This window comes from Pyrus communis, chromosome 14 (assembly GCF_963583255.1).
Source record: "Pyrus communis chromosome 14, drPyrComm1.1, whole genome shotgun sequence".
In the NCBI taxonomy this organism is placed as follows: domain Eukaryota; kingdom Viridiplantae; phylum Streptophyta; class Magnoliopsida; order Rosales; family Rosaceae; genus Pyrus; species Pyrus communis.
In genome coordinates this window covers 10,448,190-10,472,848 of record NC_084816.1, presented here as the reverse complement: position 1 = coordinate 10,472,848, position 24,659 = coordinate 10,448,190, and the positions used below count along the sequence as shown (strand labels likewise).

Sequence of the window (24,659 nt, the reverse complement as noted above, 5' to 3'; positions counted from 1 at the left end):
GTTGCTCAGCCATTTTCCCAGGTGAGAGAGAAACAGTAAGATGAAAAGGAAATGACAAATAAAAAATCTCGAGATTAATAATGCTGTACTCTCAAGTAAGAGAAGGCATATGATTTTATAGCCTGATCAGTCTGTGATTTTTGTTTTCATATGCTAATTTCTTCATGCGAATCGTAAGAGTTAGAGTCGTCAATAGTACATAAGTCGAGTAAGTGTTTTGCATGTCTTCGGTTTTCATGAGCTTCGCGCTGTCCGAACGGCTACTTTCTTCATGTTTTGGCCAACTACGATTATCACGTACGAATGTAATGGACCGGTTGAACCAAAACCCGGCCGGCTCTAACAGTAACCTAGTTTACTTCATATATGGGCTAGTCTCATAGACAATATTTGTTGAATTTAGGTTGATGATTTATCATTTGGGCTAAGCTCGAAACTTGCCCGAATTAGTGCTTGGAATTTTATAGACGTGAGCTATATAAGTTTCTTAACGAATGGACGGACGGAGAAAATCTCATTTTTACTCAATTTTCTTTAGTTTTGATGAATTTTATTATTTTAATTTCTTATTTATGGTGTAGGATTACTGTGTAGAGCTAAGTATTTAAGTTTTTTTTTTTTTTTCTCGGATGAATTAAATATTGCTTAGACATTCCACCGTGTAACAGCCCCCAATAAATTTTAGACACCGCGCATATTTTAGTATGAAATCACTAATTTTATTTTTTTTTATTAGAGATATCGCTTGTTTCTCATAACATGATATATATGGGATGTTTTATTTGTAGTCTACATATTGTTGAATACACATTACACATCAATGGCGAATCTAGGATTCAAAAGTTGGCTATCTAAACTTACGTTATAGTTGAAGAAAAAAAAATAATTAATCGAAGTATTGCTAGAATTTAACAAAAAAAAAGGTAGAGCAAATTTTCATGTTTTCAACAATGGGTCTCTTTCTCATGAAACAACTCCAAAACAAAAACAAAACAAAAAATACAAAAAAAAAAAAAAAGAAAAGAAAAAAAAAAGAAAAAAAAAAGAAGCTTAATGTTAATTAATCAGGCTTATTTGTTTTATTATTTCTTATTAATTAGCTAGCTTATTTGATGATAAATGTAGTCGTTATTAAAAATAAAACAGAGAGAATAAGAAAGAAAATGAGAGAAGAACTCAAGTATCTTCCATTATCATCATGTGCATCAAGTACATGTTTATGATAGTTCATTATAAACTATCATAGGCATCAAGTATATGATGTTTAAGATAGTTTACTATATAAATTAGGGAGTCTTAACGAAACACTCCTGGCACTGTTCACTTTTAACATTAAAAACATTTTTAGCCTATAAAGTCACTCCTAGTACTATTCACTTACACATTTATTTTGTCATTTTGATTAAAATTCAAAGTTTTCAAACCATTTTCATTAGTTTTTCTTATAAACTATCACACATTGTATAAGGACAACCACTATTTATCCACAATTGTCGTGACTTTATTGTGGTAAGGAAGGGATTAGAGAGAATAAATAATTAAGGATAAAGTTAATTATATATTTGTAGGCCTTAAGTAAGATTAAGGAAGTAGATCTATAAACTTTGATGGTCCGCCAGGTAAAAGAACAAAAGATAACACAACCAAATGTGGAGTTCAGGAGTACTTGAATCTAATCTCGTCCACAAGGCAACGCAAGGGAGGAAGTACCAACTGCTTTATGTTGAGAGTTGAAGAAGTTAAGGTTCACCATAAAACCAATTGGTAATGTGGGGAGTAGTCCAACCTTTTATAAGTTCATGCAAGGTCCCTCCTCTCATCAATGTGAGATTCATTTTCAACACGTCCCCTCACGTGTGGCGAATTTTCAAGCCTAACGCATGGACAACACAATTCAAGCAACGTGGAGCACTGAATACTTGTGACTGTTGGACTTCACACAAGGGATAACTTGCTTTGATACCAAGAAGAAAGTTGAGGTTCCACCATAAAACTAAATTGGTAATATGAGGAGTAACACAATCTCTTGTAAGCCCATGCAAGGTCCCTCCTCCCATTTATGTAAAACTCATTCTCAACTATCAATCTCATGTCACGTTCTCAAGCTATCACGTTCTCAAGTTTGTTCATCCATCAATTCTCATGTCGATGTTAGTAAGGTTTTGTGTGCTTGATTAGCATGGAACCATAAAGTTTACAATATTGTTATCGTCATTTGTACAGAATTTTTCACTATAGGATTGCCTCTTGGATATCTTAGCTTTTACCCATGGATCTTTTCCCTTCTTCTCATAATCATAACAAGGCAGAAAATATCGATAATCTGGACAGAATTAGTGGCGCATTCAAAATTTCAAACCCCATGTATAATTGATCTCACTTTATCCGTCAAAGAGGAGGGTAAAATCATGCAGAATGATGGTTAAAAAGAGCAAAGCTTCCACCAACCGAGAAAAAGAAGGCAAAGTTTTAACTTAATTACCTTGTTTATAGCCTATAAAGTTAGTTTAGGTCTTCATTGTTTGTTGGTTAAGATAATCTCTCCAAGCCTTTTTCTTTTTGGTATTAATTACAACATCAAGTTGGATGCATCTGGATTGGGACAACATATATCGGCTTCTGTCTCTCTTGCTTTTGCCGTTTTGGTTCACATGTTCTTTTGCTCTTTTTTTTTTCAAAATTTAAAATGATTTTTCTTTTAAAAACTTGCCAGAAAAAGAACTTAATACAGACTTAACCCATCCGCGACAATCCTTTGATAATAAGAAGTTTAAGTAACTTGGGGCACAAGTAATCAGCTTAAAACACATTTGTTCTACATTTGTTATACTGTGATAGTGGTGGCACGCCTAGCACGTTGTTAGTTTTGATTGTGAGCCTCAAGGCCTACACCTAAGGCCCCACAAAGGCACCTTTCAAACTAACTTCAACATTATCTTGTAGTACATCAAGCAGCAAGAGCACGCCAAACTACCAGACCAAAAGTTCCATCCACCCTTGGGGAGCTGTGCGAGGGGCAATCCCACATTTGCCATTAAACAAGTAAACTTCAGTAGTTTCATGAAACATTGTGACAAGACAGGGAGATCCACAAAATAAGAACAAAAAGAACACAAGCTAAACAACCGGCATCAGTGCAAAATGAAGCTAAATTCAGTTGAGAATGAATCTGACATTGATGGAATGAGAGATCCTGCATGACATATAAGTAAGTTGGACTACTTCCCATATTGTCAATTAGTTTTATCGTGTAACCACCTAACATCAACTTTCTTCATGGCATTAGAGCACGTTTTCACACATGTGAAGCTCAGCGGTCAAACATGCTCCACGTCACCCTGTTTGTGTTATCCATGTGTCAGGCTTCAAAAATTCGCCATATGTGAGGGAGCGTTTTGAATTGATTCGAAAATTTACCACATGTGAGGGAGCGTTTTGAAATGAATCACACATTGATGAGAGGAAAGACCTTGTATAAGCTTATAAGTAAATTGGGCTATTCCTCATATTGCCAATTTTGATTTTTTATTATGGAACCTCAACTTATTCACCTTCCTTAAAACTACTGCTATCACCTAAACAAACCAGCAGTCAAGCTCACTACATCTAACCAAGAGATCATCGTAGAAAATTAGGCAGATTTGAGAAAAATTATAGTCTCCAACCGTATAAACTACGCATACTAGTGAATAATGAATATTTTTTGTTTCAGAAAGTAAATAATGGAAGATAAATGTAGAATTATGACTACTTGTATTATGTGTGGAAAATATTACCATATATATATATATATAGGGTTATATTAATCCCTATTTTGGTAGGATTACACTAATTACGATTGGAAATTACATTCCTATAATACATGCAACTTACAGAGATGATTCCGAATTAATTAAGGATAATCTAACACCACCCTCCCCTCCCCGGCAAACTGGAGGAGCTTGATAGGACTAGTTTGGAACAAAGAAGTCTATGACGAGGCTGATGAAGGCCTTTTGTGATAATACATACGAAAATTACGGAGAGGATTTCCTGTTAATTAAGGATAACTAACCACCCCCTGGCAAACTGGACAAATCTGATCGCACAAGATTGGAACAAAGAAGTCCATGACGAGGCTAATGAAGAGCTTTAATGAGAAGATCAGTTGGTTTATCAAAGGTTCAAAAAGACGCTAGGCGCAAGTCGGGAGGCGGGCTGGGACCTAGCGCCTAGGCAACTAGGCAGGCGAGGCCTAGGCAGATTTAAGTAAATCTATCATATTTCATGTAAATAAATGTCTACTTATACTTAAAATATATATAATTTAATCATAAACTACAAAATAGAATGCATATATATTATGAAGTATTGGAACATAATGAAAACATGTGAAATAAGGATATAATGTGTGTTCATCTAAGTATGCAACAAGTCTCTTACAATTTATTTGAAAAAAAATAAAATGCAAAATGAAAGTTATCTATTTTCTGTCTAAATGAGTTGCCACCTAGGCAGGTGCCTAGACGGGTTTAGACGGATTAGGTGAGTGCCTAGGTGGGCGTATCAGCAGGTCTAGGCACCATTTCTTAATTTTTAAATGTCTAGGCATTAATGGGAGCAGTGGCCAGCTGCCTAGCGCTTAGACGGTGCTAGGCAGGGATTTTTAGAACAGTACACGATGACTACCAACAATTTTTTCACGGACAGAATGATAATCGATATTGATGTGACGTATATGAGCATGATAGACCAGATTAGCAACAAGATAGGTGGCACCCAAATTATCACAATGAAATAAAATAGGAGAAGTCAGTCGAACCCTAAACTCACCAAGAAGAAAGCAAACACAAGTGGTCTCAACAGAGGCATGAATAAGGGAGCTATATTTAGACTTAGCACTGGAGTGGGAAATAGTAAGCTGTTTTTTGAAGCACTAGGAGATGAGATTGGAACTCAAATAGATAAGATAACCAGTAGTTGAGCGCCTAGTATTTTGACAACTAGCCCAATCAGTATCCGAGTAAATAGATAAAGCAGCAGAAGTAGTCTAAGAACTCAGATGAATGTTGAACGCAACCATATTGATAACTAAGGAGATGTCAGGATGAGTGAGAGTAAGATATTCTAGAGAGCTAACTAACTCATGAAAAGCTATAGGAGATGCAAGTAAAGAGCCATCGATAATAGTTAGAGCAACCTTGGCAAAAAGAAGGGTCGAGGTTAGGTTACAAGAAACCATATCAAACTTCTAAGTAAATCATGAGCATATTTAAGTTGATTAACATATAGACTAGTAGAGTTATGAGTAACATAAGACCTAAATTCTTAATGTCAAGCTGCTTGCCAAGTAGATCAACAAACTATGTAACAAGATCAGAAGATCTACTAGTGACAACAATATCATTCACATAAATAAGCAAAAAGACAATGTGAGTGAGGCACCGAAAGATAAAAAGAGAGGAGTCCAAAGTACTCTAAATAAATCCAAAAGTCAGAAGGAAGAAACGAATCTGGTTGTACCAAGAATGAGAAGCTTCTTTTAGACCATAGAGAGATTTATGAAGGTGGCAAACATGGTGAGGACGAGAAGGGTCAACAAAGCCAGGGGTTGAGACAAACCTTATACCTTTCAATTGAGCCATCAAGATTCCACTTTATACGGAAAACCCATTTGTAGCTAACAGTGTTATAACATGACGAAAATGTACAATAGACAAGGTTTGATTACGCAAAAGAGCATTAACTTCCTTTGTCATGGCTAGGCACCAATAAGGATGTTTAGAGGCCTGTGAAAAACATATAGGTTCGTCAGTTTCAAGAGAAGCTAAAAAAAAATACAGAAGAGGATACCGCACAGTGACATAGTGCAAGTTTTGGGTTGGATGACGTGACCATAGAATAAGTGGAGGTTGTAGCTGAATAAGCTACAAAAAGATAAGGCTCGGTCCCATAATGAGCGCATGGGCTAGTGCTGTTTGAGGGAGAAGTAGGTACATGCCCAATGGTATCTGCTAAAGGATTGGCACGGGGTAGCGACATTCTCGAGCTTTACTATTTGCCCAATCCTTAATATACCTTAACCGGTAACCCTTAAGTTGAATTGTAGGGGATGCTGTCATCATGACCTCTGAGGTTGTGGTGGTGGAAGTTGATTTACTTAACTGCTGGGAACATGAAAGAGTTATTTCGATCGCTTCTTAAGATAGGGGCAAAGGCTGCGATGCCTTTCCTCTTTGTAGCAACAGTGTCCAGTCTTTTCTATCTTTTTTGTCTGAAACTTGGCTCAATGGATTTTTTTCAATCCCTACTTTCGAAAATGGGGTTCTCTCTTGGGAGAAAAGTTCTGTTAAGTAGGGGCTTAGTTCGTGAAGGATGGCTGCTTTTGGTTTTTTTTTTTCTAACCGCTTCCAGGATCTTTCACGGAACGATAATGAATATGACGGGAGGAAATGAGATAGTTAGCCAAGGGCTGCACAGGGGTGATGCTAGCCCCATGCCCCTGAGAGGTTGACAAATTTCTTTTTCAAACAATTAAACACCGTTATAAATATATTTAACATGCATTTTCGTATTAAAGGCAATATTATTTATGAATATATGTGATGTCTCCCAATTATTTGATGGTCAATCTATTACAAAAATCATGCATGGTTGTAGGTTAATTAATATTCTTCCTAACTTGATAAGTATTTGGATTCTTATACTTCTTTAGAAATATATGTTCATCGACCTAGGCCATGTAATCATTTCTATTTTTTTTATATATTTATATATTATGCATCAGTCTGCTACTAAGCTAACTTGATAAATATTTGAATTTTTACTTGGAAAAATATGTTCATCGATCCAGGCCATTTAATCATTTCTAGTTTTTAGGTCAAATATTTATCGAAAACTCAAGGCCAATTAAATTAATATATGTGTATGTATGTGTGTGTGTGTGTGTGTGTGTGTGTGTGTGTGTGTACATGAGATGTGATCAAGGGACAAATATTTTTACAAATACTTTTACACTCTTTTTAAGCCTTTTGATTACATGACATCCAAGGGTTCTTATTTATTCATTAATAAATTAAAGATAAAATAAAATTGAAAAAAACATAAAATCTGGAAAATTAAAAATATAATTAAAAATGGAAGAAACTTTAACTGAAATTGCTTCTCCCATTCCCATTTCGATCAAGACTTGGATTCAGACTTTGAACCCTAATAAAAAAATCATTAACTAATTTTTTTTTTTTTTTCAGACTTTGGATTAATGAAACATCATTTAACTGATGTTTTTTTTTTTTCTTCTTCCAACCAGGGACGAATGGAGAGCCGGTTGAGATGGTTCTTATTTTTTACTGGGAAAATTAAAACTAAAATTAAAAAAGGAAGATAATTTAACTGAAATTGGTTCTCCCATTCCCATTTCGATCAAGACTTGGATTTAGACTTTGAACCCTAATCTTACATGGGGTATTCTTAGTGTTTCATGTCAGTAAATAAGCTCCTGGTTCTCCACCTTTGGCAGATGGTTCTGGGTTGGATGCCCATGGGTACTACTTTGGCGACAGCAGATGGGCTTGTGAAGCGAGGTGATGGAAGGGATATACCTTTTGTTTTGTCGAGAGCAGTATTTGCTGGAAGTCAAAGGTATGGAGCAGTATGGACAGGAGATAATTTGGCTGATTGGGATCACCTTAGGGTTTCAGTTCCATCAAGCTTCCTCATCGGCAAAGAAGCAGTTTCATGATTTTTTTTATTGGGGTTCGAAGTCTGAATCTAAGTCTTGATCGAAATGGGAATGGGAGTAGCAATTTCAGTTAAATTATCTTCCTCTCTTGATTTTCTAGATTTTATGTTTTTTTTCAATTTTATTTTATCTTTAATATTAGTTAAAATCTACATAAGCATCCATGTCATTTAATAAATAAATAAGAATAATTGGATGTCATGTAATCAAAAGGCTATAAAAGAGTGTAAAAGTATTTGTAAAAATATTTGTTCCTTGATCATATCCCTATATATATACATGTGTGTGTGGGTGTGTGTGTGTGTGTGTGTGTGTGTATGTATATGTACTTATCAATCGGCAATAACATGCTTCTAAAAGCTCAAGATAATCATTATCTTGAATATTATATGATTCAAATCTTCAAAATACTAAAAAACAAAATTTTCGAACACTCTAATGCTTTAGCACGTTCAATCATATATATTAAACATAGACCCGTTCAATCAACTACATTTTTCTCTCAAGTGAGTTATATCTTGAGATACTAAACTTAGCTATAAAATAACTTTTTTTTTATTTTACACAAATTAAAATAAATGGTTAAATGGGTACCCATTTATAACCGTAATTAATATCCATAACTACCTATATAAATTTCACGATTAAACGGTTATACCCAGAACTGTTTATTTATCTAAACGGTTATTCATAATCATAACCATGAGTTTTAAATAGGCGGTTAACCGCGGTTACCCACATCCGTGCGTATTTTGTCCATCCCTAGCGTCAGCCCGTTGGGTACCGGTGTTGACTACCTTGTCGCCGAAGTTGCGTAAAAAGAAGTGTCGGGCGTCGTTGGGTTGAAATTGGCCTTTTTGCTGGCTCGTCCACGCATAATAGTGAGCCAAAAAAATAGGTTTGGCCGGTTTTCTAAGCTAATTTTGCCCAACTTTTAGGTTTTATCTCATAACTTATTTTAGGCCCAATAGTTAGAGATGGTGTGGATTGGTTTAAAACCTAGATTCAAGGTTCTAACCCAACCATTGAAGTTGGTCTTATATGAACAAAACATAAGGCTAGTCAAATGAACGATTGAAATTTGAATTTTGATAATATTTGACTCATAAAGCTCGTAGATACCTTATGTACCAAACCCTTTATCCAAAGGTATTCTCACTTTTTGGTAGAAATAGGGATTGGTTATAGGGCCCACTTCACATTAAACTTGAATGATCCGAACACTTTTATTTTTAAGTCGCATTTTATAGATCATCCTTGTAAAATATTAGCCAAATAGAAAACATTTTAGATGTCAAATTGAGTTCAAAGAAATTTATGAATACTATTTTATAAGAAACATGAAAATTTCATTATGACAATCAAATGAGTAAATGGTTTCAAATTAAATTAATATTTTTGCAAGGATAATCTATAAATGAAGACTTAAATTATAGACAATTTAGATTATTAAAGTTCGATGTAAAATGGGTCTCACGACTAATCCTTATTTTTCTTTTTTCTTTTTTTTTTAAAAAAAAAGAGAATTCCTTTAAATAAATGGAATTTTAACGAAAAGCTCATCGTACTGTTCACTTTAACAAAAAAACCATATTTTTACACTAAAACTTCAATATTGGTACTATTCACTTTACCCTTTATTTTGTCATTATTGTAACATCCCACATCGCCTAGGGGAGTGGATCATCTAAGCCTTATATGTATATTCTCATCTTTACCTAGCACAAGGCCTTTTGGGAGCTCAATGGCTATGGGTTCCGTAGAAACTCTGAAGTTAAGCGAGTTCGTGCGAGAGCAATCCCAGGATGGGTGACCCACTAGGAAGTTCTCGTGCGAGTTCCCAGAAACAAAACCGTGAGGGCGTGGTCGGAGCCCAAAGCAGACAATATTGTGATATGGTGGAGTCGAACTCGGGATGTGGTGGAGGCCCGGGCAGGGATTTGACACTTATTGTTAAAACTCAAAGTTTTCAAGTCATTTTCATTAGTTTTCCTTTAAATAAAAGGCGATATATATATGTACTTGTTATGAGATAGCTTGAGTTTGATTAAGTTTTCAAACCATTTTTATTAGTTTTTCTTTAAATAAAAGGCAATATATATACGTTTTTGTTATGAAATAGCTTGAGTTTGATTTGACCCCAACTAATTCGTCAAAGCTTGACTAATAGTTAGACTTTCTAATCTTATAATGAAAATATAAAATGTTTTGGAAAATCAAATCAAACTATTATATTGGTTATGTTAAATTCAAAGTATATTGAAATGTTGATAGCTTTTCATATTGACATATTGACATATTGACCATCTCATGAATGTATACAGTCCTCCTAGAGCATGTCCGACTATTATGTTTGTTTTTTATTTGCGCTATTAAGTTTCAGTCACCATTAAGTTTGAGCTCGTTTAAAAACTAGTTGAGCCATTATGAAGTGGAGCTCAATCCATAAATGGATTGAGCTGAACCGACCTCAAGTTTAGAAATGTCCTTCAACCGGAGCTTGAATCTATTAGCTTCGTTCAAGCTTAACCTTGAATCGTATTATTAGCGTCGTTCAAGCTTAACCTTGAGCATCTCGGTACTCGACTCATTTAACCCTTAGCGCTCATTTAGTGGGTGGGATGTGATTGGACTTACACTACTACGAAACCATTTATTAGTGTCGCTATGATAATCGACAAGAAACGTGTATTACTGTCGGATATTAAGCAAAATCCGATAAAAAAATGGATGCAGTGGCGGATATAATAAGCGACAGAATTGCTTGCATCAGAAAATGAATTTTTCGACAGTAACTTGGACTGGTTATGAATTAATTTACTTATAAAATAGAGAACTTTAACGAAAAACTCCTGGTACTGTTCACTTTAACGAAAAACCACATTTTTACACTAAAAAGTCAATCCTAGTACTATTCACTTTACCCTTTATTAAGTTATTTTCGTTAAAACTCAAAATTTTCAAGCCATTTCATTAATTTTCCTTATAAAATAAGGAAAATTACAACATTTGACTTCGCTCTCCCTGCAATTACAAAAATGTAACATCCCAACAATGAACCACACCATCTGCCCATCTGCTGCTCGCAACTCACAATGACTATCATGACCCACCCACAACGCCACTTTGACGACCCCACATGTTGGGGCTGCTTGCGACGAGATGTGCGGAGCAATGTTCTAAAAACCGCTAGGTGCTAGACAAGCGGTAGATTGGGGTCTAGCACCTAAACGGCTAAGCAGGCTTAAGTGGACTAGGCAGATTAAGTAAACTTATTATATATTGTATAAATAATTGTCTGTTTATATTTAAAAAGTACACAATTGTATTGAGATAGATAAATTGAAAAATAAAATGACTTATAGATTAGAAAGTATTAGAACATGTTGAAAACATGGGAAGCCAGAATGTAATGAGTTTCCTTCAAAGTATTCAACAAGTTTCTTACAATTTATTAAAAAAAAAAATGCAATATGAAAGTTATCTATTTTTTGTCAAAGTGAAAGTCGCAACCTAAGTGGGTGCCTAAGCAGGTCTAGGTGATCTTTCTTAATTTTCAAATGCTTAGAGATTAATCGGGGTGCTAGCTAGCTGTCTAGTGCCTAGCCCATAAGCGTTAGGCAGGTACTTTTAGAATAGTGTTGTGGAGAGAGACGAGGTCTGGTGAGAGAAAAGTTGGAAGAGAGAGATGAAGATTACGGAATGAAATGATGACAAAGAGAGGCGAGGAAGAACACGATACGTGCCTCACGTAGATGGGATTTGTAGCCCATGTGTGAGGTTGGGTTATATAACCCACCTGATTTTGGATTTGTAGCCGATCACATCTAATCCCATCCTAGTTACATTTAACACCATCAAATATTGGACTTGGACTCATAGCCATTTTAATTGGCCATAACCTATCTCATCCAATCCATCAAACGAGCCCTTAATCTTACTGAAAGGTCATGATACATAACTTATTGTGTACTCACTAACTTTTAATGATTGTAAGTTATGGCAATTTTTCCCTTAGTAAATATGTGATTGATGAAGTTTATTAGAGAAATGCCAACAGAACTTTCTCAAAAGTGGGACTCTCTATAATTTTATGTCATTTCATACTTTTAGCACAATGTTTTATAATGCCTGAACGGGAATTGAAGTTAAATTGTGACGTAATAGAAAATCCATAATAAGCCAAACTTTTGAGAAAATCTCCTCAACATTATATAACTTATTATTTGACATACTTTTTGTCATAATGAAAGTGAATTGACTCTTGTTTTGTTATAAGGAGAGAATCCTACTCCGCTCTAATTCTAACACATTTTCCCACCCACCCCTGACGAGACAAATAATGAATCTTTATACAAATGGTACCATTTTTCTCGGAACAAAATTAAAAAAATCAAGTAAAAGAAAATCTCATACAACTCCAGAGGGATGTTTTGTTTCAATTGATAAAAAATTCAAGAACTGAACCTTGAGTACTAGAGTAGTACTTTTCAATCACTTGAGTTATAAGTCCGACAACTTTAAAAAAAAAAATTAAAATGTCTTACATGATATGATACAAAATTAAAATAAAAAAGGTAATTGTCATTTAACTACTCTTAAGTTGCTCAACTTCTAACTTTCATACTAACAGATTTTTTTTTTCGTCTCACTTTCATAATTTTCTACCACTTTTGTAATTTTGTTAGCTTGGTCGTGCTTTTCTGTTAACTAATAACGTGATAGAATTTTCATCCGCTAATTCATGTGAAAGTGGAAGTTTGATAATGTTAAAATAGAATCTCATAAGAGAATAATAAAATAGAAGTGATCCTTGATAATAAAAATGCTATTGGATGGTCGGTCAAGTGTAAGAAAACCCCATGGGATTCCCACAGAATAGCCCCAGCCTCTGTTTCCCTCCCAATTCCTGTGTGTGTATGATAACTTTTTTTTTTTATTTTTTTTATTTTTATAAACAAACGATATTATTTATTGTAAAGAGATGAATGTAATCTCACAATAAATTAATAATAATATAATTTAAATTCGTTTTTAGCGAGAATCAAATCACTAAACCATAATACTAAATGATGGTATGATAGTTTATAAACAGTATTTTTCCGCCCATTTGAAAATCGAGTTTTAAAGAAAGAAAGAAAGAAAAGAGGTTGAGAGAAGGTAATGAGAGAGAGCATCCAATATTTGCACAGTAGACAGAAGACCTGATGTCTCTCCCTCCACAGTCCTCAGTCCTCAGTAGTCACCACATTTCTCGTGACTTTGATTTCCTTTTCTTCTCCTCTCTCTCATTCACTCCGCCCCCAACTGTCCTCTCGTGTGCCCTAAATCCTCCCACCACCCACCCTACAAATTTAATTCATTCCAACCCCACAAAAATCAAATAAATACAAGTTTCAAGGTTTTAACCCTAACTTCCTCCCCATTTCCATCAACCCCAATTATCTCCTCCTTTCAGCTTCTTCTTTGGAGCTCATGTTCAAGGTAAAGGTTTTTATTTTTATTTTTTATATTTTTTTTATATTTTAAGTTTAATTTTCATGCTATTTATGAGCCTGATTTTACTTGCTGTGAATTATGATCTATATTAATTTTGATAATTAAATTGTTTTTGTTGGTGAATTGGAATGTTGGGTTTTCTGTTTTTGTTTGTTTCCAAAGATCCATGTTAAAAAAAAAATAAATTGATTTGAAACGGCTGACTATGTCTGTTTGTTGATAGTGAGGTTGGTGTTTGTGTGTGTGGAAGATTGTGTAGGATTTGTGAACAAAATTTGTTGTTTGCTTTATGTTCTGAAGATATTATCGATACATGACTTTGTCATTCTTCGTAGTCTCCAAAGTAGTGGGAATGGCTCGTCTTTCTTTCGTTTCTTTCCGTTAAGCCGTAATTGGCCAGTTTGTGTGCAGGTGACATTTGGTTGTCTAACTTTGAAATCGGAAAAGTATTGAATTAGATAGTTGACATTTTTAACCCATATTTTGATGATGCTTATGTATGTGATAGCAAAATTTTTATTTTAACAGAGCATTCCATATCTTTCATTAATTGAGGTTAGAGTAACACCAGTTAACGTTTCCCTTTACCTCTCAATTTCCATTTAGTGTTTATGCTAATTGTAGTATTGCGTGGATAAAGCATAGACATGGCTGATACGTTACGAAAATAGAAATTTGATGAGTTTGATATTAACTGCAATGCAGCAATCATGGCCTGCCTTGGATGCTTCCTTTTGGACTGAGTAAGGGGATCGTAGTGGGCCATTTCAGTCTGCAAATCAGTATGGTTCTAACAAACTTGAGAAGATATGTAGCTCTATTTCCTATTTCTGTGCTGCGGTATCTTCACAATGCTTCGTCAGAAGTGGGTTAGTTTGAATTTGTAAGGACATAACATCGTCTGCTGTATTTCATCTGGTTCATGAAAAATGAGTACATTGCGCTCTACATGTGAAATTGTTGAATCAAGAGAAGAGCTCCACTCGGAGTCCAAAATGGACGAGAAAGGTGCAAAACACAGCATGCTAAAATTAGGAAATAAATATTCAATCGAGGATGATATTAATCAGCTTTTTCAGGCAATTGATGGTAGAAAGTCTGCTAGGATATCAGGTTTGTCGCATGAGGCTAGCAAAGACGCTTTGAGGAAGAGTGCTATGAAAAGGCCAATGAGAGTTGGTTCATCAAATACATCAGGTATCGGAATTTCAGAGCCTGTGAGTTTGAAGCAAGCACTTAGAGGATTGTGCATCACTCAGGCATCAGAGTTGGCTGCCATGAAGCGGCTACCGAGGCTAGGTCGTTCATCAGGAGTTTCAGAAGCAGGAACTATCAAAAGGTTGTATGGCACAGTGGTAGCCGAGGCCAATGGGCCTGGCATACCTATGACTGAAGGTAAGGGGAATTATGTAGAGGTGTCCCTTGTGCCTGAAACATCCAAAAATTCTGAAAACAATCCTGGATCCATGCAATCAGAGACACAGGTTGATACTGCCAGAACTTTGGGAGCTGGACTGATGCCCGATGCTAGTAAGACCAGATTACCACCGCATGATCAAATTACTCCTTTTTCATCAGCAGTTAAAAGTGATATATCGAAGGGAGAAGATAGAGAACCGGAATCAGCAGAATCTTCATTCCATTTTCATCATGGTAAGAAAGTCATGCAGAGGGGTGCGGTTGCTTCTATCTCCACTGATGTTCCAATTAATTCTTCAAATTCAAACAAGGGGCTGCACTCTGCTGCTTCTCCATCTGGCTCTAGCACTGGTAGTAAGGTAGGCAAATCATCTGGCAGTAGTTCACATCTAATCAAGCCGGTTCTCAGGAGCAAAAACGTGGTTAAGAAAACTGTCAAGCAGGATTCAAGTTCTGGTTCTAGTAGTTCCAAATCAGATAACCGACAAGTTGATAGTGATTCGTGCTCTAGTACTAGCAAGTTAAAGGACCAGACACACAACTGTACTCCAAAGCATGAAGGGAAAGGAAATGAGAAATTATCTCTGGCATCAAGCAGTACAAGTCTTAGCAAAGAATTGAATTCAGGTATTGTTAACAGAGGTACAAGCACACTGGATTTCGCTTCGAATTACAGTAGTAGGATTAACTCTGCAGTGACAAAAGTTGATGAGAGGTCAAGATCAAAGGAAAACGGGGATTTCTCACAAAGCTCAAAAAGTAGCATTGGTGACGGTAGCAGCACTACATGCACTAGTGAGGAGAGCAGTCTAAGTGGGTCTGGTCGTAGCGGCAAGAGGCCACACATGTCAAGAGACTTGAGATGGGAAGCCATCCACCACGTCCAGAAGCAGCATGGAAGCTTAGGTTTGAAGCACTTTAAGTTGCTTAGGAGAATCGGTTCTGGGGACATTGGGACTGTTTATCTTGCTGAGCTAGCTGGAACAAATTGTGTATTTGCTTTGAAAGTGATGGACAACGAGTTTTTGGCTACCAGGAAGAAAATGATCAGGGCCCAAACAGAAAGAGAGATACTGGAAATGCTGGATCATCCATTTCTTCCCACACTATATTCCCATTGTGTGTCAGATAACCTCTCATGTTTGGTTATGGAGTATTGTCCGGGTGGGGATCTGCACGTGCTGCGGCAAAAGCAACCTGGCAGGAGTTTCTGTGAACAAGCAGCCAGGTACCTTTTCTTCTTTAAGGTCCACTTATAGTTAACTGTGCCTTTGCTTTTTTTTAGCTGCGGAAGTCAATCAAATGGATACATTTGACATTATTATTTAGCAGGTTACATGTTTGTTGTCTTCCTAATTTTCCATTTCTGGAAAAATTCATTTTGATAGTTGTTTGATACTAGCTCATACTCTATGTTACTTTTCCTTTTTCTCCTTGAGTTTCCAAAATCATCTTGTCAGAATGGTTAAAGTATATTAGACCTAGCAGTGAGGATTACACTAGATAACATGCTCTGGCCACTTGTATACATGTTCGGTATGTTAAACTAGATTTTATTTCCCGGGATTTAAACTTGGGATCTGATATCCACAAAACAATCTCATATTGTCAATCAAGGGTTGGCCTGGTGCCCTTAGAGAACTACATGATTTATTTACATCATCGCAACTGTATTTTAAATGTTCATTAGACTAATTTCAAGTGATTGTGTACTGTCTCTGCAGGTTTTATGTTGCTGAAGTCCTCCTTGCCTTGGAGTATTTACACATGCTAGGAGTTGTGTATCGAGACTTGAAACCTGAAAATATTCTGGTCCGAGAAGACGGCCACATCATGCTCACAGATTTTGATTTGTCACTTAGATGTGCTGTCAATCCAACGCTGCTTAAATCATCGTCTCCTGTTTTGGAGAGCACAGGAAAAATGTCAAGCCCATGCATAGAATCTAGCTGCATTGATCCTTTTTGCCTTCAACCATCCTGGCAAGTTCCATGCTTCACTCCCAGACTTTTATCCGCCGCTGCAAAATCTCGAAAAGTGAAATCCGAGCTTGCTGCCCAGGTCAGCCCATTGCCACAGCTTGTAGTGGAGCCTACTAGTGCCCGGTCCAACTCATTTGTTGGAACGCATGAATACCTTGCCCCGGAGATCATTAAAGGAGACGGCCATGGGAATGCTGTTGATTGGTGGACATATGGAATCTTTCTGTTTGAGCTGTTATATGGTAAGACACCCTTCAAGGGGTCAGGAAATGAGGACACATTATCCAATGTTGTGTCGAAAAGTCTCAAGTTCCCAAATACACCTATAGTGAGTTTTTATGCAAGAGATCTGATCAGAGGCCTCTTAATAAAGGACCCTGAAAATCGTTTAGGATCAGTGAAAGGGGCTGCAGAAATCAAGCAGCATCCTTTCTTTGAAGGCCTCAATTGGGCATTGATTCGATGTGCAGTACCGCCAGAGCTTCCCAAGTGGGGTGATATTGGAATTGGCACACCATCTGCTTCACAGAAACAGGAGAGCACGGGCTGCAAGGAGTTGGAGGGTATAGAAGAGCATATAGACTTTGACCTGTTTTAAAGCTTTTATATGGGGAGGAAAGGTGACGTTCTTTTTCCAAATTTTCTCTTCGGTTTCTTTAACTGATAATATTAGCTTATAGTGTAAATTAAATGTAACACACAATACTGGTGGCTAGTTGTAGAATATGATATATGGATACTGATACAGTAGCTGAGAGAAATGGAAATCGGATTAGCATTTTCCTTGTTCTTTTCGTCGTATAATTTGGGTGTATTCATGTTGCTAGAACTTCATCTCTTCCTACAATATGATCCTGTAAGAGATGCAAGTTTGTACCCTCATCACTAGAAAATCATGTATAATTACTGCTGTTCTTTTCCAAGTTCAAAACATGCAATAATCAATACACCTTCTCTACTGGGTTGTAAGCTGTTTAACGCTCGTGCGAACAGGCCATTGCTAGTTCTTTTCGTTGTTTCTAATCCGTCTTTCATGTCCAAAGAGAGAGAAGTTTGTTTGAGAGTGTGGTTCTGTATGAAGCGCTTTTAATCCCTTGTGCTTATGTTAGAAGCAAAACGTTTCGTTAGAAACATAAGTGCTTATTATGTATTCTCCTGAAAGCACTTCTTGGTGAAGCACTTTTGCACTTCAGTAATGTTTTTGTAACTAAAAAAGGTATTATCCAAGACTGTCCTTTAAAAGAGTTCTTATGTAATCAGCAGTCTACTCTAAAGCTTAGAAGCCGAAGAAGTTTTTTTGTTGAAACTTCAAGCTTGTCATGGAACAACATCTGGATTAGCTTAATTTGGAATTGCTTTTTGGTTGGACATTGCTCTCTTGTTGGTAGTATCTTCATACGAAGAACCGTCAATTTGTTTGATTAATGGATGACTAAATGTCTTTAATGAATTTTGAACAGTTCTAATTATGATGTTTGTGCCGTGAAATGACACTAATCGTCTCTGAATGATGAAGAGCCCCTATACATGTAAATGAGGCTAGGGAGACAAGTATTATCCCTGTAAAAGCATTTTTAACCATTCAAACCATTTTAGGCATAAAAGCACTCTCAGTTCATTCCTTCCAAACCTCGGCCCATAAGCAACTCCATAGCCAGAAGCACTTTTGACTTTTCCACTACCAAATCCAACGTCACGCTTTTCTCCACTCCGTGGACAAAAATGAAGGCACTGCGCAGTGGAGTAGCAAAACTTCTAAATTACCTTTTTCTCATCTGGGTCTGTGAGATAAGCACCAATGGCGGTTTCTACTCCCTCCACGGCGGCGGAGATCAAACCCTTCGCCGTCTTCTCGCGTGCCTTGGCAACATCTGCAGAAGCCCAGCTGCCCCAGAGTTCTTCCGGGACCTGGTCAACAAAAGGGGTTTGGATTCCAAGCTCAAGATTGATTCAGCTGGACCTTTGGTTACCATGAGGTAACAAGAACCTAATTTTAAATCATATATTTGACACGACTACGTTCTAAACTACTCTACCTTACGACAATTGGGGTTTAGATGAATTTTGTGTAGATTATCAATCGTTAAAATAAAAACCGCCGCTTCCATGTGTATCTAATTACCAGGTACACTGAGCAAGATTGAATTCAATTCAAAACAAAAGGGTATGTTGAATGTCACGAACAGTATGTTCTGTTGTGGTTAAGCTGGACCTCTGTCGGATGCTTCAATTTGTTATCAGCTGCATAGTTCACTATAGAAATGTTTGAGACTTGAATTCTCCGTCAGATCCACTTTGCTTCATACTAAAATCTGTTTTTTCCAACCACGTTTCCTTCTTGGACTGGCACTTATCATGCACGAGAATGCATTTATAAGCTCTGAATCCTCTTCATTCACAAGATTCTTTGCTGCACTTGGGTTGGCAAGGAGGAGCTTTGCTACAAGGTATCCAGCAACCGACCAAGTTTGATACAGCTGTGCCTGCTTTCCAATAAATCTTGCTCGCTTGGTGTCGTAATATTCAGGCCACTTGTCCATAGATATGCGCTTCTCAGCAATCTCGACAGCCTTCGCTGCAATTTCTGGTCTGTTAAGCTTTATGCATGCCACCGTGAGCTGAAACAAGCCCCATAATCGTGTTAAATCACACAAATAATCAGCCACTGCCAAATGCTAATGGAATAACAGGGAACTTTTGCATTCTTTTCAACACATTCAAGGATTCTGCACAGTTAATCACACAAATCGCATTTCTTTAATTTCAGATTTTAGAAAGAAAAATGCTTGGCTCTTCTGTTTTTTTCCCTAACAAGCCCTTCCTCCCTGTAAGTGGGCAGACTAGCCAATTCACAGCAATGGGAACCTGGTTTGCACCGTTTCATATGAAGTAGTGGCCGGAAACTACATCTTAAAGAAAGAGAAGTAACTTGTCATGAGGCAGTGATCTCGCAATCTGCTTTATTTGCATTTCCAACTTTTTCTTTTATCATTATATTCATGCTCTATAGTCTATACTAGGCAGCAATCTCAAATCGTACTGCTCCCAAGAAGACAACCTTTCATCTACTTGAACTAATCATAGGTTCTCCACTCCACATAATTTTGAACTAAAACTACTCACTTTTAAGTGTGCTTATAGGCTCAGACACGCATATACAGAAGGAAGGGAAGTGTCAGATGACATAACAGTGAAATCAGTACCAAAAACAGAGTCGTTTTATGTAATAAAGTTCCCAATTGCAATACTGAACTCACATAGAACAGGGATAATCTGGAGTTATCTATTATCAAAGAGTACGAAGCAAGGCCGAGGGCAATTGGGAAAAAAAGCATTCACTTTCAAACAAAAATTTACCTGCCAGAGCAACGTTGGCCAAGAACCTCCATTATGGTAAGACCAGGGACTACAACATAAAATCATATAAAGGAGGTGTCAGGAAACATGGAGAGGAAATTTCAAAAATCTAGGACAGAATCATTACGTGTTTTTGGGATCGCTGCCGGTGATGATTTGCCATTCCTGGCCTTCAAGAGCAGGGTAACATATTTTAAACGGCATATCTGCCACTAATTCATCCCATTTTGCGTCAATAAGATCCAGAATAGCATGTGACTGCAAGTCTGTTGCGAGACTACTTACAATAGACCATAAGTTTCCAAGAGAAAAGAAACGGAAGTCCATGTGAGCAGGCTGCAGGTTTCCAATCAAGTACCCGCCAGTACTGGGCATAAATCCCACCAGCCACGACGGAATCTGATCTGGGTAAATATTGAACTTATTAACAGCATCGTACGAGTATTCCTCTGTCTTGTATCGGTAAATTTCATTGAGTTTTCTCATATCAATCCAGTAATATTCCCTGATATGGAAGGACAACGCAACCAGACGGTTGTTAAGTGCTCGCACGAGGTCCGCTGATGCTTCCTCTGGAGCAAGCATCTCACGCACACAAAGTAATGCTGAATAAAACAGTGCCTACAAGGACAGGAAACAGTGACATGAGACATCGAACCAATGATGCCACAGAGATTTTAAACTAAAAGACAAGCTTCTGTACCCAATTAAAACTTTTCCCTCCGCCTAAGAAGACTATTAATTCCACTATCTCCAACTGTGATATTAACTTGCAATTATAACAGTACAGAATAACTTTGATTGATTTAAATTTAACACACAATTGATTGTTGGCTGGAGAAAGAACAAATAACAAATAACAATTATTTCACAAAATTGATCATAGAGTATATATTTAAAGGCTTTTTAGCCAAAATGATCCTTGATATTGGCATAACTTTTCATCCCTGACATTGAAAATCGATAAAAGTGGTCCCTGAGTTTGTCCACTGTAAATCATTTTGGTCATTCCATGAAAAATCTGTCAACATCATTGTTAAGACAAAAATAACCTTAAAAAGGTGGTTTCAGTGAACAAACTTAGGACCACTTATATCGATTTTCATTGTTAGGGACTAAAAAAGCCTTATTTAAAATAGGGGTAAATGACTGCAGCCACCAATCAGATATGAGCACGAGATCAGGTGATGTAATCACCAAACAATGTTTTGAAATCTATCTGATGATTACAACGATATACCCAAAACATATTGCTATGGGGAAACTTAAAAGGATGGAAAACAATAGTGAACAGGTATTTGGTATGACTCAGAATATTGCACCTTGTGATTGTACCAGTAAAATACATTTATTAGTTTATATGAAATGAAACTTTAAGCTACTCAGGCAGTTCCTGAATGTGCTTAATCTTAGGGGTGATAAGCAAAACGGTATGCAGATGAGACAAGCCCAACGGAAGGAACGCTAACTTTTTAAATAAAGGAGAAACTAAAAGATAGAAAAAGAAGAGGGGAAGGGGAACACACTCTAATGACTTGCAAAGTTTAAGGAGGGATAGCTCACAGTATTCACTAGAAATAAGCAAGAAAATGACATGCACATAAATAGATAAAAGAATTCATTTGAAATGCACTTATAACCACCAATCCATAAAAGGTATATACCTGAATCTCCAAAGGATGGCCATGAATTCCCATGCGGCGATCTATCATGCAAGAACCATCTGTAACCAATAATGTTGGAAACATATCAAAACCATCAGCAAGACATAGCTTTAAAATCATTTTTATCCCTGTTTGCACATCAACTCTTTCCTGCACTGAAAGATCTCTGGAGCACTTTCCATAAGCTCGTAACAATATAATCCACCATAACCCTACAAAAAGATCAAAAGCCAAAGATTTATTAACTGATGTGACTTACTTGAATTACAAAAAATATTAAAATGAGAGTGCCTCCCTATTCGGTTTGGATCATAAACAATCAAAAACTAGATTTAATTTCAAAGACTATTTAAAAAATAGAATGAACTTCCTACCAGAGTCAACTGGGGCAACACGACCAATAGCAGCTTCACCAAAGTCAGGATCCAATACATCTTCAGTTGCAAACTCATCACCATCGAGTGGAACAGTGCGAACCTTGAAACTGGCAGGCATTAGTCCTTGACCAGGACTATAACAATCCATGGTTTTCTCCCAGCTCTGCAATGGAAAAAGGAGGATGATTCACTAAACAGACAAGAACAATTTAAACTTAAAAGGAGTGTAATTCACTAGAAGAAGTTGGCCGATTAAACGAAAAAAATTCAATAGAACGGCAGAAACGAATAAAACTACATACAATGAAAGTCAGCATCTGTAACAGAATTCATGTTTCCAGATATCTGCCACAAAACAGGCCCTTTCTAAGCATGAATTTTTCGGAAGTGTTTGTTTTCCATATTATTCAACACTAAGATCTTACAAGCTTATGCAGATAAAACATTTGGTGTGTAAACTTTAAACAACTTCTAATTAATGACAAGATAAATACATAACTAACACAAGTAAATGTTTTGGTTATATTAAGGTGGGAATCAAACTATAACAACTTTCTAAGTAAACATGACCAAGAAAAAAGTGGACAAAAACACAATGTATGGAACCAAATGATCTAAAAGAATATCAAATGAGCCTAAGTCAAACTTAAACGACCGTTTGTGGATTTGGCACTCAAATAAGAGAATAATTTACCTGCAACTGAAGAGTATGAAGAATGAAGTTCCGCACAATATCATACTCCCCCTTTAAAAGGAAAGCTATCCCAGAAGGTATGAAGTCACGAATAAAGACCTGATCATAGTTAAGGGTACTAGGAGAGCTTGGATCATTAGCGGCAATGGTTCCAACAGGATTGTTACAATAATAGACCATGGAGTTCTTTAGTAAGGTCCATGCTTCCTCCTCAATCAAATCAGCCTTAGACTTCCGTGGAGAACCTTTCTTTTTTCTAGCTGCAGTCGGTTTGGTATTTGACCCAAAACCTCCCACTTCCTGATTCGGTTGTTGATCCACCTTGAATTCATCAATATCTGGACTAGTTAAACTTTCTGCCTGTTGACATTTGCAACTCATTGAATCCAACCTACAGACACGATCCTTTCCATGAACAAAATCATTTCTCCCCTGCAACGCACATATCCTCCTGCGGTCCCTCAAAACTCTTGAACTTTTATGCACTTGGGCACTCAATGAACTTATTTTCCGTCCATTACCAACACCGGGCTTAACAGAAACAACTCCATTCATATTGCTCAAACATATATCAAAACAGCCCATTCGAGGTAATTCCCCAGACATAACTTGTCGAACAACTTCCGAAGTAGCCATTGGGCACAAAGTATACAACCAACTACTCCAAAAACCTTAATTTCACACCTCCGAGGACGAAATCTCGACTAATATATTCGATATCAACACCCCTTGTCTCAATTAACGGACCTACATCAATACATTATCTTAAACTCATTAACTACTGAAATTAAACTTGCCCAACATTGCTAATTCAATCTGTTCCGCCAAACTCGAGCCAAAAACTGAAAACGAAATGGTTACCAAAGGGGCTCTACGAAATACTATCATCAAATTTGGATTGTTGTATTGAATTTTCAACAGCATGAAAACCAACAAATTTGTTTATGTGATTGATTGAATCTCCAATCTCCAATCAATCACATAAACAAAGCTCAAAAAGCATGAAAAATAAAAAATAAAAATAAAAAAAGGCAAAGGGGAAGAAGTTCAATTTCCAAAACCAACAAATTTGGATTGTTGTATTGAATTTTCAATTTTGCATAAATTTATACTGTTTTCGCATCTTACCTCAGAACCCCAACACCAAAACGGGAGAGTTTTGTCGAGCTTGGCACCAAAACGACGACAGTATTCATACGCAACGAACCATGAATTTCAGAGCTTTTGCAATAACGCCGACTTCACGCCCCTTCTTTTGTTTCCTCCGGAAATAGAGGAATTTTATATTTATAGTTTGGATTATATCGGTAAGTTAATGTGATTTTATATTTTTTTTTTACACAAAATAATGTGGTTTTGTTGGGTAATTTTATTTAGAAAACTTTTATGAAAAAGATTTGGATAAAAAGTCATGCTATAATTTTATTTAATTAAAAAAATGGAACTTTAAAGAAAAATTTCCAGTACTGTTCACTTTAACGAAAAATCACATTTTTACACTAAAAAGTCAATCATGATACTATTCTCTTTACCCTTTATTGTGTCATTTTCGTTAAAATTCAATGTTTTCAAGCTATTTTCATTAGTTTTCCTCTAAAAGAAAACTTAAACTTTAATGAAAAACCCTAAAATTTTAATAAAAATGACAAAAAAAAACTTAAAGTTGCTATGGACAATATTCCAGGGTCAGTATGCTTCAAGTGGAAGTTCTCATATGCGAATTTCGCCCCATAAATCGACTCTCCTCCAATCCCATTGCCTCTTGAAAAATCTCCACCTCCACCTTGGTACATGAAATTAGGAATAATGGGATGAAATATGGAGCCCTTAAAGTGCAATGATAATCCAATCCCCTTGTCTTTAGTACAAAGAGCACATAATTTTTAGGTTTTTTTTTTTTTTTTTAATCAGCAAATGACTCCATTACAACTCGACCCTCATCCTCCT

General features: G+C 36.5%; 2 protein-coding genes across 2 annotated transcripts; one reads left to right on the top strand and one right to left on the bottom strand.

Annotated features, from left to right (window-relative positions):
* Nucleotides 1–12,864: 12,864 nt before the first annotated feature.
* LOC137715315 (serine/threonine-protein kinase D6PKL1-like) lies at nucleotides 12,865–17,400 on the top strand. Its single transcript, XM_068454597.1, has 3 exons — nucleotides 12,865–13,204; nucleotides 13,925–15,866; nucleotides 16,363–17,400. Exons 2-3 carry the CDS (start codon nucleotides 14,149–14,151, stop codon nucleotides 17,216–17,218), a joined length of 2,574 nt encoding a protein of 857 aa, XP_068310698.1. The 5' UTR covers nucleotides 12,865–13,204; nucleotides 13,925–14,148; the 3' UTR covers nucleotides 17,219–17,400.
* A 1,004-nt stretch (nucleotides 17,401–18,404) lies between these two features.
* Nucleotides 18,405–23,972, bottom strand: LOC137715317 (alkaline/neutral invertase E, chloroplastic-like). Its single transcript, XM_068454599.1, has 7 exons — nucleotides 23,841–23,972; nucleotides 22,713–23,459; nucleotides 22,016–22,181; nucleotides 21,642–21,853; nucleotides 20,105–20,598; nucleotides 19,978–20,026; nucleotides 18,405–19,238 (listed from the first exon to the last, which is right to left on the bottom strand). The coding sequence occupies exons 2-7, from the start codon at nucleotides 23,346–23,348 to the stop codon at nucleotides 18,921–18,923; spliced, it is 1,875 nt and encodes a 624-aa protein (XP_068310700.1). The 5' UTR covers nucleotides 23,349–23,459; nucleotides 23,841–23,972; the 3' UTR covers nucleotides 18,405–18,920.
* Nucleotides 23,973–24,659: the final 687 nt, after the last annotated feature.